Source organism: Xiphophorus maculatus, chromosome 2 (assembly GCF_002775205.1).
Source record: "Xiphophorus maculatus strain JP 163 A chromosome 2, X_maculatus-5.0-male, whole genome shotgun sequence".
NCBI classification, from domain to species: Eukaryota; Metazoa; Chordata; class Actinopteri; order Cyprinodontiformes; family Poeciliidae; genus Xiphophorus; species Xiphophorus maculatus.
This window is the reverse complement of record NC_036444.1, coordinates 4,062,598-4,080,254: the sequence shown is the minus strand read 5'-3', so window position 1 is coordinate 4,080,254 and position 17,657 is coordinate 4,062,598. Positions and strand designations below refer to the sequence as shown.

Genomic DNA, 17,657 nt, shown 5'->3' with positions numbered 1-17,657 from the left:
GGCCAATGTGGCTGATGTAAGCCTTTCATATCAGTCAGTATCAGTAATTTTTTAAACTGATAATTAATGATTTGTGTTTTTGTTTTAAACATTTGAAATACTCCTGGCGTGACATTTCCTGTTTTATCCAGTTTTTACTCCATGCTGTTGCTCTTTTATTTTTATTAACTGCTGCTCCGTAAATTACTCAACAGGTTGTTGCTAGGTAACCAAAGAGCGAGTGAGTTGCTAGGTAACCAAAGAGCGAGTGAGTTTGTTGATGCCACCAACCTAGCTTAGCTCGCTGTGAGAGGTTGAGCTATTAAAGCCATTCCTCTGCCTACATCTCCCAGAATGCCTTGCAGTTCTGGATTAGAGTTCAGTGAATATTCTATACATTGAATATTGAGCAACCTATCAGAAGTATTTTCTATTGAAATTGATCGCCTGTCTATTGTGATATTGTTATTGATTTATTGTCCAACTCTACAATAAACATTACATTTTGTCAAATGACATCATCACATTTATCAATGTACATCAAATATGTTGACATTAGTCCTGTGTATCATCTGCGTAGTCATGGTAACTAATCTTATTTCTTGTCATAACCTGAGCTAGAGGGATCATATAGATATAAAATGGAGTCTCAGGTTTAAGCTATGGGGCACAAAAATGTACTCTAGTAAAAATAAACATTTTTACTTGAGTAAAAGAAAGTACTTTTATTCAAGCAGCAATGCATTTTTCTGTGTAGAAACTGGTGAGTTTTGAATGTTTTTGTCTGTTTCCAGCTAGATTTGTTTTTAGCTGATTATGGTTGTGGAGAGGCAGCAGTGACTGAAATGGGAGTCAGCGTCAGGATTTGTCATTCAGCTGAGGCTAAACCCCACCTATTAGCGCCGGGTCGGAGCAGCACAGAGATAAAGATTTCCTGTTGTGTGGTGTCAAAAAATCAATAGCTCCGTCGCGATGAGCTCATTTGATATCAACAATAGTCTTTTTAAAAGTCAATTAGGCTGCATGGAGAATAACAGGTTCTGCTGCTTTTCCTAATGTCCAGATTTCCCAGGTCTGCTTTACGCTTCAGTCAGAGGCATTTCTCAGTCTGGGTTAAATCAGCAGTAAAGTTGTAATAATCAACATTCCTGCAGATTTAAGCATCTGAACCTCGAAAACTCTTACCTCCCATCTTTAGCTGAAACTTGCTTGGAATTTCTCCCGAACTGGTGAAGTTTTTTTTCTTTTTTACTTAATAAGCATTTATTATTAATATGACACATCAGTTAAGATAACAGCCCACCTGCAGGTTTAATTAATTTTCCCTCCAAGTTGTGGAGATGGAGCTGTTAATCTGCCACAGGAACAAATTCGTCCGTCATGTTCTTCCCTGTGTGTCCCGGACAGTTTACAGAAGAAATCCACGATGACGGCGTTTACCTGCAGGAGGAACGCTGAGACCACGTCGCATTCACTGACCTCTGAGACGGCGTCGCATTCACTGACTTCTGAGACGGCGTTGCATTCACTGACCTCTGATATTGTGTTGGATTTGCTAACCTTTCTTCATCCATCCATCTATATATTCCTCCATCATCCATCCATCCATCCATCCATCATCCACCAATAAAGTTTTTATTCAGTTTCTTAATGTAAATCATTACTTTTATCATAAATTATTGTAATTTTCTTTAAATTATCTCAACCCTCTGTCAGTATTTGTCCATAAAGTATTTTTCCTGTGATTGCTGGGGAACCATCTCCATCCCTGCCCTTCCCGTTCCATCTCATCTCCCTCCGTCCCCGGCCTTGCCGTTCCTTTCCTCCATATCTCAGGAATCTCTCCTGTTTCCGTTCTTTCCCTCATAATAACTTTGATTTGTCTAATTTCACATTGACAGCGCGCATTAATTAAACCATCAGAAAGCAGCGCTGATCCATGAATCCGGTAACAACCTCCTCCTGGTCTCCGCCACCTTCACCTCGACACCCCCACCTGCTCCCTAATCCCCCGAACCCCCATCACCGCCACTCCTCGGTTAATTGCGTTAGTCATTTCATTAATGACGGCTGATTGTTTTATTGTGTTGGCTCGTCAAAGAGGCCTGGACGCCCCAGTGGCTGCCGAAGCGTCTGTATCGATAAGCCTTTGTGTGTGTGTGTGTGTGTGTGTGTGGGGGTGTAGCCGCTGACGTGGGGGTGTGTGTGTGATAACGAGCTTTGCGCATTCAGGAATGGGTCATGTGTGTGTTTTTACCTCACATGCTGAGTATGGCAGTGAAGGGGAGGTTATGCGGGTCATTAAGAGGGTCTCTGGCTGACGGGGGGGTAATTAGCAGGGATTAGGATTGTTGGAGGTCTCCGCTACCTCAGTGGACGCTGCTAACCTGTCGGGATTATCCAGCTGCTCTCATTAGTGGAAATGCAGTGATAGCAGCTCCACTGTCTGCATTGGTAGTGATGCTCTTCCCTTATGTTTCTTCATTAAACCGTAACCATGGCGATATAATTCACTCAGAACCTCTCCAGGTGATGTCACAGAAACATAAACACACTCCAGTTTGACTTTTAGTCAACATTTGCTGTTAAATTGGCAGTTTTTAATTACTTTTTCTACTTCATACTTACTGAATTTAAGCATTTTTATGTTAAAATGGTTTTTTTTTTGGATTATTATAAAAATGATGCTGCTGAGCTAGTAAGTAGCTATACTGTAAAAACAAAAAAATACTTTTCCACATAGAGCCAGGTTGGTTTTGAAAGCCTTATTTCCTCTTTAATTAATTAAACAATGGTTTAAAAAGCTCCAGTGATCCAGAAATCTTCCCTGAAAGGTCACGGTGGGAGCAGAATGGTGTCAGACCGTTTCTAGGTTAATATCTGAGTTTCTTTACTGAGGTCAGATCCTCATGAAGTTTCACAATGAGGGTCAGAGGCGCCGCTCAGCCCGATAAGCGTCCCATGTGGTGAGGATTGGCCAATGGCAGGGAGGTGGACTGGACATTGATGGAGTGCGGAGATAAGCGGGGTCAGCGTGGCCGACCGCGGCCCGGTCAGGCGATAGCAGACGGGACGGAGGCCGGACTTTTGGACGCGTTCGTCCCGGTCCGGTCTGAGTCGAGCTCAGAGTTTCCTTCTGAAACGCGCCGATCCTGATAACGCAGATAGCATCAGCTCCATAAAATGCGATCACGCCGGCACCTGTGTCACTGCGAGTCAGGAGGAACAAACCACTTCCTGAGCGATTTTCACCACAAAAGTGTTTCCGACAGAAACAGCAACGTGTTCAGCTTCTCTCTGACTTTCAGGGCTGTTTTATTAACTTAACGTCTTCTTCTTTCCTGTTCCCTCTGTAACCCCCCCACAGCCTCCCAACCCCCTCGGGGGGGCTGTGGGAAAGCCATTTTATCAGCGTCTGTCCGTTGTTCTCTGCTGGGGATAGATACAGAGAAGATAGATGAGTGTTTTGACATGGAGAGTGTTAGACAAACACTCTTATCTGGCCCGCCACTTTAGGCCGACCCCCCCCTGAAACGGCAGAGGCGAGAGGAGGAGTAGGAGGAGTGTGGGGGGGCGGGGGGGCAGGTTGGTTTCTGTTTTGATCAGATGAAGAGGTCAGGTCCAGAGGCTGCTCAAGTAATCTGTTAATCCCATCCAAACGCTCGCCACTTCCTTCATTTATCCTCAGATTTTTATGATTTGGTAGCAGGGGTGAGCGACTGAAAGCCAAATAAAAAATAGTTTTTTACATGTTTGTTGAAACTGTCATGACACTTTACTATGAGACTCGATTTATTCTGCCTTGTCCCAGTTAAACAGTAATAACCAATCAAAGCCAGGAGGCGGGTCTTGGCGCTGCCAATCACCCGTTTCCCTTCCCATTGGTCACTGCTGCGCTACAGCTAGCATAGTCTGTTGTGAATGCTCAAGCTAGTTACCTTAGCCTCAACGATGGCGGATAAACAGTTTTTCTGTAACCAACAGTTACAGTTGAACATTTAGCAGCGAGTACATGTGGTTGATTGACAGCATACATAATTTGAATCAGATGAAGCTAAAAGTAAAAAGTATTTTTTATTTTAAATACAAGTGTATATATGTATATATATATATATATATTTACAGTTTTGCTAAATTATGTTGTTCTTTTACCAAATGGTTTTTCTTTTTTTTTGAGTCTGTGTACTCCAGTTAATGATTAATCGACTGTGTGTGTGTTTACTGGATGGAAAGGTTAAAAATGACCTAAATAAATAGATAATTAAAGTTGTCTGATTCTTTTTCCCAAACTCCAAACTCGGGCCCTGGGTTGAGTCTGGATGGATGGGTCCGCCGGGCCCACCGGCTCTATCTGGGCTGCAGCAGGCTCCGACCGCAGCCTTCACCGCCATTCGTCTGCGCTTATCTTTTCACTTTGAGGAAGTGGACGGGAAGTTTCTCCCCCCAGTTTGAGCCGGTGGGACAGAAAGAGCAGGCCTGGCTGGGGTCAGACGCCCCCTGCTGGCAGGACCACGGCAGTGCTGCCTTCAGGGGGCTTGGCTTCTCCAGAGAACGAGGAAGAGGATTAGGGCAGAGAAAATAATTTAAAAAAGGATTTAATGTCAGAATCCAGTTTGTAAACTCTGAATTCTTAATATTCTCCAACAATTCTGACTTTTTTCCCTCTAAGTTTTGACATTTTTTCTCAGAATTTAGACTAATATTACAATTATTAACTTTTTCTCAAAATTCTGACTTTAAAATGGGAATTCAGATTTTTTTCTGTATATTTTGACTTTTTTTTCTCAGAATTCTTGCTTTAATATTACAACTAACTTTTTCTCAACATTTTGATTTTAGTCTCAGATTTATGACCCTTTTTATTCTCAAAATCAGGATTGTATAAATTGTTTTTGAGCCATCAGGTAATATAGTCTTATAATTCAAATTTAGCAAGTAAATTTGGGACAGGCTTTCAGTGCAGCAACATGTGATTATTTTCATATACTAAGAACATAATTTACATACATATCAGAATATTAGTTTTTTTACTTGGATTTTGACATAGATTGACAGAGTATTAATTATGAGAAAAAGCCAGTTTCTGAGGAAACAAAGTAAAAACTTTGAGTTTAAAGTCTGAATGGCGGCCCTAATCATCTTCTGTAGAGTTTGAGTCGAGTTCGGCTGCGGCGGCGTTTCTTCCATCCGGGTCATTAAAAGTTAAATTCCCTCCATTTAACCGAGATGTTGAACTGATGTCATCTTCTCCTGTTCTTCGCAGATGAGCTGCAGCTGAGCGATGAAGATGGTGGCAGCAGCGTGGTGGCGGTCAGAGACCTGCAGCCCGACACCGTCTGGGGCCCGGTGCCAGGAATCCTCCAATCAGACGGCAGCACAGAGGTAAGAGCTGCTTCTGCTGAGTGAACCCAACACGCTGCGATTTACGCATGAACTGCAGCTGCTGGTCCAGATGTGCATCGTAGAAGCTGTTTCTGAACAGCTGCAGCTTAAAAAAGTTAGGAGACCCCATTAAATACTAAATTATTTCCAAATTATGATTTATCCGTCTCTGAAACAACTAACATAAACCTTGTCTTACTCATTAAAAAAAATATAGCAGCTGAAATGTGCTTTCTAACTGAGAAAAAATGATCATATCATATCTGAACCCCTAACACAGGCTATGACAAAATAAAAATATGTGAATAAAGTCATAATAATATTAGAGATAAGTGTAGTGATGCAAGAATTAAGTCTTAATATTATCAGATTAAAGTCAAAATATTAAAAAAATGTCTGGATAACAAGAAAAAATTTATGAAAATTAAGTCATAATATTAAGAGAATAAAATCATACTACAGTAATAATACAAGATAAAGCTGTAATAATACGAGACAAAAAGTTGTAATAACACAAGAATAAAGCCATAGTTTTTCAAGAATAAAGTAACAAGATTATTAATGCATTATCACAACTTTATTCTGGTAAGATTAAGATTTTATTGTATCACTACCACATTATTCTCCTATTATTGCAACTTTTTGCTCATTTTGTTATGACTTTGTTGTCGTATTCCAAAATGTATTATTACAACTTTATTCTTGCAATAAATATACGTTTATTTTTGTATATTATTAGTATTTTTATTATTATTATTACTAGTGTAATATTTCAACTTAGTCGTACGACTTTATTCTCATTTTATTACGACTTTATTCTGATAATATTACGACTTTTTCTCTTAATATTGTGACTTTTTTCATGTATTACTTCGTCTCTAGAGTCCATTTGCTCTGTAAAACATCTGCGTGCAGCATCTTCCATCTGTGCAGACCTTTTGCTGGTGAGGTCAGAGGTCAGCAGTGAGACAGTGAATGTAAACATCGGTATCATGTCAGCGTGTGAGAGCGTTGGAAATGAAAACAAGCCGGGCGTTTGTGTGCGATCCTTGGGAAGAGCGTGTGGGACCGGATGGAGCGCTATCAGAGCCTGACTCCGTGCATCATGTGGCGTCCATCTAATCATGTGATACTGATGCCGGGTGAGGCTTCCTGGACCGATGCACGAACACCGCTTCGTTCCTCCCCCAGATTCTTCCCGGTGATCCCCGCTCTCTTTCCTTTCGCCTCGGTTTTAAGTTTGACATGGAAGTCCAGATCCGGACCCGTCCAGAACCAGGCTGATGTAATCCCGGCCCTCCTCCCGTTGCAGCCTCCTCCCCAGACGTCCGCCTGTCTTTTATCTCCTCATGGCGCCATCCTCCTGGACAACAAACCCCAGTGATTGATTCCTGCTTGATAGGCTCTCATTTCTAAGATTTCATTTATTATCAGTGCGCCTCTGAGTGTACAGATATATCTGTGTGTGGGGTGTGTGTGTGTGTGTGAGTTTCTAACCCATCAACTTTCGTTCTTCCCTTCCTCTCCTCCTTTTTCTGTCTGTTCAAGCGTTTTTATTCACATGGAAAGCGTCCCATCCTGACTGTTAAAAACCATTTTCGCTCTCCCATCCTTGCGCTGAAGGAGCCTTCGGTATCTGCAGGAGATAGTGGCTGTAATCTCACATTCCTCCTGTGTTTCTCCCCACTGTCACTCCACGTCCGCCCCGTCCCCTCCCTCTGGGGTCAGCAGGGGTCAGGGCCGTCTCATCCCGAACGCTCTGTGTATTTTGGGATGAGCCATCTCTTCAATTCCTTAATTGGAGCCATAAGAGCAGATTTATTTTATTTTTTTGTCCCCAAAAATGCAGCTGATGTAAATAACCTCACAAAATATGATGGCACAGCCTCTTTAAAGGGGATATATTGTGCAAAATTCACATTTTGAACGTTTTTACACTTCCATTTGGATCTAAACTGCTTTTAAAAAATGGCTCAAGCGCTTAGAACAGGGGTGCCCAAAGTCGGTCCTCGAGGGCCGGCATCCTGCATGTTTTAGTTCTCTCCCTATAGGTAGTAACAACCTTTTCAGCATGTCAATGTTCTTCTTAGGCCTTCTAATGAGCCATCATTGGATCCAGCTGCGTTAAACCAGGGAGAGAACTAAAACATACAGGATGCCGGCCCTCGAGGACCGACTTTGGACATCGCTGGCTTAGAAAATGGCAATAAGTTAACTTTTTTTGGTGTCTGGAAATGTAGCCGTTTAAAAAACCCAGTCACATTCAACAGGCAATGTGCAGTTACCTAGCAACCACAGCAGAGTTCCGCCCGTTACCTAGCAACCCAAGCTGAGCTCCATTACAATTAGTCAGCTGGTTTTACAGCTGCTGGAAAAGACGAGTGTTTTGTTGTTGACTTGCCATCCAGAAACCACTTGCTGTATTCTTGTTGGTTGCGCAGCAGGTTCCACTTCTGCTTTTCAAAGATGTACAGTTGTATAATTGCGCACCTGTCTGCAGCCATTTTCATGTGCGAGTGTTAACGTTGAGTTTGGAGTCGTGTCCCCCAGCAGCTTATTTGGATATAAAGTGACAAGAGGCCCGTAACAAGCTAAAATGTGTTTATCTGAGAATAATTTTGTGCAAAAAATGTAACAGACATGTTTTATAAAGGCCACAGACCCATCATAATCTGTTCTAGGATAAAGTGCGTAATGTTCTCACACTTGGCGGTGAGATTTTACAGATCAACTCCCAATTCCTTCAAATGAGGGAGCTTCTGGATCTGTTGTTAACTCAAGGAAGACCATCTCAGCTGTGAGCCAGTGGAAGGACTTTAGAACTGGGCGATGTGCTTTATCTTTCTGGTTTTAGTCGGAACACCAGCAGCAGCGTTCTGGATCAGCAGCAGCTGGAGGACTGATTTTTCAGTAATCAATGTGACTAAAGATAAACGCATGGTTGAGTTTATCTAGATCTTGCTGAGACATTAGTCCTTTAATCCTGGAAATGGATTTGGAGGTATGGTGTGAATTTAGCTCCACCGTGGGTGGAAGCCTGCCACCTGTAACCTCCGACGTTCTGCCTCACCAGACCGTCCTGGTCCTCCTTCCCCGCTGCTGTGGCTCGCTGTGAGGCCTGTTATCTCCCATTGATCCCAGCAGACCCTCGCAGAGCGCTGATGGTCGATTTGGACCAATGAGGAGTTGCCTTTTGATTGTGTGTTGGCGGCAGATGAGATCCGGCCGCCGCTCTCTCCCTCTGTCAGATCTCCTTCATTAGATTAGCTCCGTGTTAACTGGCCTGTGTCATATGGAAATCCTGCCATTTGCATCTCTTGAGAAAGAGGCGTAAAACCATTTATCTATTTAAATATATTCTGGCTGATATGGCTGTTGGACTTTAGAACAGGGTATAATGATGTTTACTGATGGACTGATCGGCTGGCTGCTGATTCCTCCCGGTTTTTGGTTCAGTGAACCGCCAGGTCCTCGTCAGCGAGCCTCCCATGGCAACCCGGCGTCAAGCAGCTGCTCCTCCGATTGGATCGCTCGCAACAAATCTGATATTATATCTGCTCTCTCTCTGATTGGATCCTGCTGTAATTAACTGATAATGCGGCTGCGCGTGATTGGCCTGAAGTTCGAGGATCGTTTGAAATTTTGAGCTTAGATGAAAGACGTTCTTGAAAGTGGGGGGATTGTCTAATCTGGAGTTTGTTGCATCTGTCGGACTGATGTCCAGGCTGACAAAAGGAGCAACATCTCTGCATTGTTCTGCAGCCGGCAGCTCACCCCACCCCTATCCTGTCTTTCGTGGAAAGGCGGCCTGAAGGCTCGATCCTAGAAGGAGCGGAGTAGTGGAGTTCAAAGCGTTATCACGCACCGAACGTCTTTTCATCATGTTTTAGAAACAAGCGTTCGCACTAATCCCCCAATAATCTCTCCAGGAGAACTGGGGCGATAAGGCGCGCCACCCACGGCTTTTCAAACACTTTTTGGTTAGTCTCTTCTACTCGTCGATTCCTCCACTTCCCCCTCCCCAGAAGGACGAGTGAAGGTGATCGTCGTCTCCTCCTCCTCTCCTTTCCTCACCGACTCCGAGTCTGTTTGTTTACATCCTGATCCTGATCTTTCGAGTTTATCTGGACTCATCAACAGTGTTTCTCTGCCTCTCTGTTTCCCTCGTTCCTCCGCCCATCAAATTAGAATGTTAATTAAAACGGTGCTCCTTCAGAAGATGACAAATCGATGATTACGGTGAGCGCTGAAGCACCTTCTGCGATGCCCCCCAGAAGAACGTCAAACACGAGGAACATTAAAGGGGATCTGGAGTGCTGGAGAAAGACTTTGTAGTGAAATTGTGAGGGGAAAAAACATATTATAGGGTTTTGTGTGTTGGAAAATAACCAAAAAACTTTCTAAAATCATTTAAGTGTAGAAAACACTCAACAGATTCAACAGTGACATTATTATCCCAAAGCTGATCTGAGAAGTTTTGGCAGCTTTCTGTAGGTTGGAAAGACATCAGAAATGTCCTTAGAGAAGCAACTGTTGCTGTCCATCAATCTGGGAAGGGATGGAAGGTTATTTTTGAAACAATTAATTGAATTAATCGTGATTAATCAAATCATTGAAATGATTTTCAACTGACAAAGCAATCGATTAATCGGAGTACACAGAGTTAAGAAAAAAGTCAATTTGCTGAAAGAACGGCACACTGAGAGCAGTAAATAAGATAAAACTGTACAAACGTGTCGCAATTAATCAATTAATTACATGATAAATTAAATTGAGCTCAGTTATTTTCATTCTCATTATTAATAATTTTTGAAGGGCAGTTTGTTTATAGCTGCTTAATGTAAAATGTACTGGAGTAAAAGTTTAAAGTACCCATTATTAAATCTGTTTAGGTGCAGGTACATGAATGAAGTTGTACTTTGCTACACTGCAAAAACACAACATCTTATCAAGTATTTTTGTTCTAGTTTCTGGTGCAAATATCTTTGTAAACTTTTAATGAGGCAAAACTAACTTATAAGTAAATTTTCAGCAAGAAATAGTAGCTTGTTTTCAGTCAATAATTACTTAATATTTCTTTAAAAGTACTAATTTCACTGGTAGATTATTTCACTAAATACAAGATACTTTTTACAGTGCTATAAGTGAAATAATCTGCCAGTGGAACAATTACTATATATTTTTCTTCTCAGCAATAAAGTATTACTGTCTTAAAACAAGCTACTATTTCTTGCTGAAAAGTTACTTATAAGTTAGTTTTGTCTCATTAAAAGTGTACAAAGATATTTGCACAAAAAACTATACCAAAATTACTTGGTATTATTTTGTGTTTTTGTAGTGTTCAACCTGTAGATCCAGAGCCTCACTGCAAAAACACAAATCTTACCAAGTCTAGTTAATAAAGAATAGTTTTTCAGGAAGGAATATGAGTTTGCTTTCAGTCAATAATTGCTTAATATTGATTTTTTTTAAAGTACCAGATCCAATGGGAGGTTATTTTTATTTATTTTTTCCTTATTTAACCAGATAAACCCCGCTGAGATCTAGATCTCATTTTCAAGAGGTTCCTCACTTATAACAAAAGTTTCTTTCCCATGTTCTAAGTGAAATAATCTGCCAGTGAAACTAGTACTTTCTCATTAAAGTGTATAATATTAAAAATTATTTTCTTAAATGAGCTTGCTGAAAAGTTACTTGTAAGTAAGTGTTGTCTTTTAAAGTGTATTACGTTATTTACACTAGAAACTAGACCAAAAATACTTGGTGAGGTTTTGTGTTTTGATGGTACATCCCACCAGTCCAGAGAAGCTCATCTTCCTGATAGAAACAGGAAAAAAAAAGATAAAACTCTGATCGAGTGAAAACCGGGACAGGAGAAGAAGGTTCATTAACAGAAGCCAAACCTGGCAGAGGAAAAGAAAAATGTGATCGGAAGAGGAGAAACACAGAAGAGGAGGTGCTCATCACTCAGCTGCAGTGACTGGCTGCTATCTGCATCTGGCTGTCATCTGCAGCAGCTCCTGCAGGGCGGAGGAAGAGGAGGAGGACGACGAAGGAGGAGGTGGAAGTAGAGGGAAAACCTCTATCCGTCGTATCTCTGAGCTTCATCTCCGGCAGTTCAGGAGCCCGCTTTCCAAGAGTGCCTCATTTTCAAATCTCTTATCTCAGCCCCCGTTTTAAGTATCGCAGTTTTATACTTTTACATGTCATTTGCATGCAGCTCATCAACCCGGCTCCATCTTTTCTTCTTCTCTGAGGTGCACAGATGTGCAACCGGCGGGGGAATAAAGCTGCTCTAATTCACCCCAAACTGAACTGCCAGGGGAGGTTAGAGCGTAGAAAATGTCACACTGCAAAAACACAAAGTAGTACCAAGTATTTTAATATAGTTTCTGGTACAAACATCTTAGTACACTTGAAATTAGACAAAAATAATTTACAAGTAACTTTTCAGCGAGATATAGGAGCTTGTTTTAACCCAATAGTTATTTAATATTGCTGAAAAAGTTATAGTTCCATTAGCAGATTATTTCAGTAATAACACGGAGAAATGTCTTGTTATATTAAGTGAAATAATATGTAAATAGAACCAGCACACTTTAATCAATGTTAAGAAATTATTGATCTAAAATAGGCTCCTATATATTGCTGAAAATTTACTTTTAGTTAGTTTTTGCTTATTCCAACTGTACTAAGATATTCCCTAGAAAGTAGACCGAAAAGACTTGGTGACATTTTGTGATTTTTTTTTTTTTTTTTATAGTGCAACTTTCAATTTCTGGACTTGCTTTCAAAATAAAAGCTGAACTAAGCTGGATTTTCGTGGCTGCAGCTGCGTTGACACGCTGCAAAAACGCAAAATTTTACCAGGTTTTTTCTAATTTCTGGTGCAAATATCTCAGTACACTTGAATTAAGACAAAACTAACTTTGAAGTAACTTTTCAGCAAGATATTTAGGCTTCTTTTAACTCAATGGTTATGTAATATTGCTGAAAATTACTACTTCCACTGGCTGATTATTTCACTTGTAACAATAATTTTTTCCCCATGTTATAAGTGAAATAATCTGCCATTGGAACAAGGATGTTTTCATTAATATTAAGGAATTATTAACTTTAACAAGCTACTCTATCTTGCTGAAAAGCTACTTGTCTTATTTCAAGTATATTAAGATATTCCCACCAGTACGATGGTGTATTAGGGCCTTTGTAGATAAAAAAACAATGATTAAATTTCCACCACAAAATTCATAAATGTTCTTTAAATTTCCTTGAAAAAAAAAAAGAAAATTTCTAAAAAGTTAGTTTTGTCTTATTTCAAGTATAGTAAAATATTTGCACAAATACTTGGTAATATTTTGTGTGTGTGTGGGCGTGTGTGTGTGTGTGTACCGGAGGTAAAAAGTGTGTTTGTATCGGCGAAGCGGATGAGAGTAGGTTTCAGATGTTTATCTGCCTTCCTTTTCTCCTTTGTGTTTTTGGAGGATTCACACAGTGACCTCTTTGTTTGGGACAGTGAGTGCAGCCCTCCAACCCGCCGGACTGCGGAGGAAAGAAAGCCATTTCCTGTAGAGATAGAATAAGAGACATGGAGGGAGAGATGGGATGATGGAATGAGAGTTGGCGAGAGGAAGCGAATCAAAGATTAAGAAAGAAAAGAGATGCATGAACAAGAGGAAGGCCATGAAAGATGAGAAGGGAGGAAAAGGATGAGCTGGACGATGGAATGAGTGAGTGAATGAAAGATGGTTGAAAAGGTCAGCGGAGCGGCTTATTAAATTCCAACCAGGTCAATTTAATTCAGGAGAGGAGGGGGGGAAACTCTGCGCTTCTGGAACGAGCTGTGAGAAATTTGAAAGCTGGCACAGGTGGATCAGATGTCTTATTTTTCTGACTCTTCATTGACCTGCGTTGCTTCATGTTGTCCCACAGCTTGAAGTGAATAAAGTGACCTGAAGCAGAATGAAGCAAAGGAGATCGTTCCCATGAGAGTCTGAAGATTTTCTGCTTTTCATATATTATGATTCTACAACTTTTCCACTTGTGTTCTGGCTTTCAGCTCATGATAGTTTTAGGTTGTTTTTCCCACCTGATTGGGGACCAAAGTTGCAACATTTGATACATTTTCAGCTGCTGTGGTTCTCTTTCACAAACCATCCAAACTCTTTGAAAAACCTGTTTCCCTCCTCGCCTGTGGGGGCGCTGCACCAAGAACCACAGAAGGAAACAACACGAAAACCTCTGAAGAAGACACTGAGTGCAATGTCCAGAAATGATGTGGCATCAGATTTCAGCGTTTGTAAGGTTTCTATTGTATCTTTTGACAAAAGAAGACAAGCGTTTTGCGTGGTGCCGCTAAGCTAACGCGTTTGTTTTGGTTGTATTTACCCAGAATCCCCTGCTCTGTAGTTTGCTTCCTGCTAGACCGCTTCGAACCAGAGAGGAGTTAATTTCAACCGAACTGAGACCGAGATTTGTAGGCGGACCAGTTTGCTTTTTTAATCCGTTCACACCTCCACAACCGAACCAGCCTTTCTAGATAAATGAACGTTTGATTAAAGCGGACTAAACAGGGCTGGTGTGAATTCACTCTTAATCATCTCAGTCCATCATTATGACTCTTGAGTGTGATTCAAATGAGACAACCTGTATTTGTTTTAAAGTTGCACTAAAAAGCAGCCGTGTTTGCTTTACAAACTTCACTGTGTGAGAGTCCAGCTGTCTTCTCATAGATCATTGACCTGCATGTTGCAGTGACCTGCAGGTCGTCCCGCTGCTGTAAACCATATTAGACGGTTTGCAGCAGTGAGACAGATGTGTTCGGTGATTTGCATAAACAAACATCTCTTATTTCCCACTGCAGCCGTTGACAGCTGCTAGCGAGAAGTCGTAATCTGCTCAGGCCTCAGAAATGTCACTGCAAAACACAAAGTCTGACCACGTATTTCTGGTCTAGTTTCTACTGCAAATGTCAAATAAAGCAAAATTAACATAAAAGCAACTGTTTAAAAGTCAAAAATGTTCCAAATTTTACGTTTTCTGAGTTTCAAAGTCGAAACCTTTTGACTTTTTTTATAGAAAATTTCTATGATTAATCTCAAAATTAAAAAAAGTTATTTTAACAGTAAATTTTTGACTTTTGAAACTCAGAAATATCCTTGTTTTTTCTAGAAAATTTTTCCTAGAAAGTTTTTCAGCAAGAATTTTCTCGTTTTTTTTCTATCTACAATGGCAATAAATACACCTTTGTGTCAGTGTAAATATCTTAGTATTCCTGAAATAAAACAAAACTAACTTACAAGTAACTTTTTAGCAAGAATGTAGTCTTGTTTTAATTCTGTAATGTCTTAATATTAATTAAAAACTTCTGGTTCCACTGGCAGTTTCTTTCCTTCATCAAATCCTTTGTTATACTGTAAGTGAAATAATCTGCCAGTGGAACTCGAACTTTTTAATAATATTAAGGAATTATTTTCTTAAAACAAGCTTCTATATCTTGCTGAAAAGTTACTTGTCATTTGTTTTTTTATTTCCAGTGAACTAAGATATTTACACTAGAAACTAGACAAAAACTATGTGGTAAAACTTTGTGTTTTTGCAGTGTCTCAATGCAACTGCAGCCACAAAAATCTGTCAAAGTTTAACTTTTTTAAGCAAATCCAGAAGTTTTAAACAAGAAAATCACAAAAATCTTACCAAGTATCTTTGGTCTAGTTTCCGGTGCAAATATCTTAGTTCACTTGAGATCAGAGAAACTAAGTTCCAAGTAACTTTTTAGCGAAATATGCAGCTTGTTTGAAGAAAATAATTACTTAATATTTATGAAATTGTATTTATTCCATTGGAGATTATTTCACTCATAACAAAACATGTTTCTGATGTTATAACTGAAATAATCTGCCAGAATTTTTTCATCAATGTTAAGGAATTATTGACTTAAAATTAGCTCCTACCTTTCTATAAAGAGAATTTTGTCCATTTTTTCAAGTGTACTAAGATATTTGTACTAGAAACCAGACCAAAAATACTTGGTGAGGTTTTGTGTTTTTGTAGCGTTCCTCCTCATCGTCACCATCAGCGACGGTTCATCCCGACGCTGAATGAGGCGAACGAAGGGAGAAAATGAAAAATCAGCTGCCATCATTTGCATTCAGGTTTTATCTGGAAGGAGGAGGGCGTTTTCCAGTCCGATAAGGAGAGGGCGTCGCAGGCTGCACTGGGGGGGTGATTGTTATACGTGAAGCGAGTTGAGGGGAAGAAGGTAGCTCTGGAGTTCAGCCGCTGTGTGTTTGTGCAGCAGCAGCACAGCGTGCATGGAGGAAGAGGAGGGCGGTTATAATATCAGACCAAATAATTAGATTCGCTATCGTGGCGGCGGCAGCAGTGCGGGGGATCAGGCAGATTAAAGCCGGGGCTCGGAGCTCGTTAATATTCATGAGGGGACCGGGGTCCGGGCGCGGGGCTTAGACTGCGGCTCAAAGACTCTCCACTGGCTGATGGGGGCTTAAGGCGGCGCTCTCAACCAAGATGAAGCTCCGCCGGGGGGGAGACATCCAGCTGATAGATGGAGAGCCAACGGATGGTTCAGGTGGCGGAGAACACTGCAAAAACTCAAAACCTGACCAAGTATTTCAGGTTAAGTTTATAGAACAAATAAACTTTTTCATCCCAGGACCCTCAAAGAGTGTTAAACCCCACAAACACAGAAAACGCTACAAAATATGTAAAGAAAAATCAATTTTTAGGTTTATTATTACACTCATTTAGCATAAAAGTGGCCTCAGATTGTCTGGTTTTAGATAGCTATGAGAACATTTTATTCTCAGATAATATTTTATGACTTTATTACCAGATAATTCAATCTTTCCACCAAGAAAAAACATTTTTCCATGTTATAACTGAAATAATTTGCCAGTGTAATCAGTACTTTTTCATCAGTATTAAGGAATTACTGACTGAAAACAATAAGTCTTGTACTAAAGTTCTATGGTGTATTAGAGTCATCTGTAGATAAAAAAAGGAGTAAATTTCCACCAAAACATCTGATATTTTCCTGGAAAAACCTAAAGAAATTTCTGAAATTGAAAAGTCAAAAATTAGCTAAAAAAACTTTTGATATTTCAGAAATTTTCTAGACAAAAACCCTGAGTTTTCTGAGATTGAAAAGTCAAGAAATTTGCTGGGACAAAAAAACTTCAGAAAATGTCCAAAATTGTAAAATTTTGAAAATCAAAAATTTTTGTCTTCTGTAAATCAGAAAATGTCCAAAAGTATAAAAAAATTCCAACTTGTTTTCTAGAAAATGTCTTCAATTTATCTAAACATTTCTGAGATTTTTCTAGCAAATTTTAGGAAAACAAAAAAGTCAGAAATTTCAAAGACTTTTTTTTGTCACAAAATCTTTTTTGAAATTGTAAATTTCAGCAAATTCTCAACTTGGCAAACTCAATGATATCCATGTTTTTTCTAGAAAATGCTAAAGAAAATATTGAGTTCTTTCTAGAAAATTTTAAACATTTGGTGAAATTTTGGGTTTTTCTTCTGAAGGAGCCAAAAATCTGATTAACCTTTTCAGCAGCAGCTGATCAGGACCAGTCTGATTGATATCAGGACCAGTCTGATTGATATCAGGACCAGTCTGATTGATATCAGGACCAGTTTGATTGATATCAGGACCAGTCTGATTGATGATATCAGGACCAGTTTGATTGATGATATCAGGACCAGCTTGATTGATGATATCAGGACCAGTTTGATTGATGATATCAGGACCAGCTTGATTGATGATATCAGGACCAGTTTGATTGATATCAGAACCAGTTTGATTGATATCAGAACCAGCTTGATTGATGATATCAGAACCAGTTTGATTGAAATCAGAACCAGCTTGATTGATGATATCAGAACCAGTTTGATTGAAATCAGAACCAGCTTGATTGATGATATCAGAACCAGCTTGATTGATGATATCAGGACCAGTTTGATTGATGATATCAGGACCAGTTTGATTGATGATATCAGGACCAGCTTGATTGATGATATCAGAACCAGTTTGATTGATATCAGGACCAGCTTGATTGATGATATCAGAACCAGTTTGATTGAAATCAGAACCAGCTTGATTGATGATATCAGAACCAGCTTGATTGATGATATCAGGACCAGTTTGATTGATGATATCAGGACCAGTTTGATTGATGATATCAGGACCAGCTTGATTGATGATATCAGAACCAGTTTGATTGATATCAGGACCAGCTTGATTGATGATATCAGAACCAGTTTGATTGAAATCA

The 17,657-nt window shown here is 40.0% G+C and overlaps 1 protein-coding gene across 1 annotated transcript in view; it reads left to right on the top strand.

Annotated features, from left to right (window-relative positions):
- The window catches only part of zfpm1 (zinc finger protein, FOG family member 1), a 105,409-nt gene that overhangs the window by 73,702 nt on the left and 14,050 nt on the right, over window positions 1-17,657 (top strand). The window contains exon 4 of the mRNA XM_023350518.1: window positions 5,243-5,361. Within this exon, the coding sequence (XP_023206286.1) occupies window positions 5,243-5,361 (119 nt within the window). The remainder of the gene's footprint in view (window positions 1-5,242; window positions 5,362-17,657) is intronic.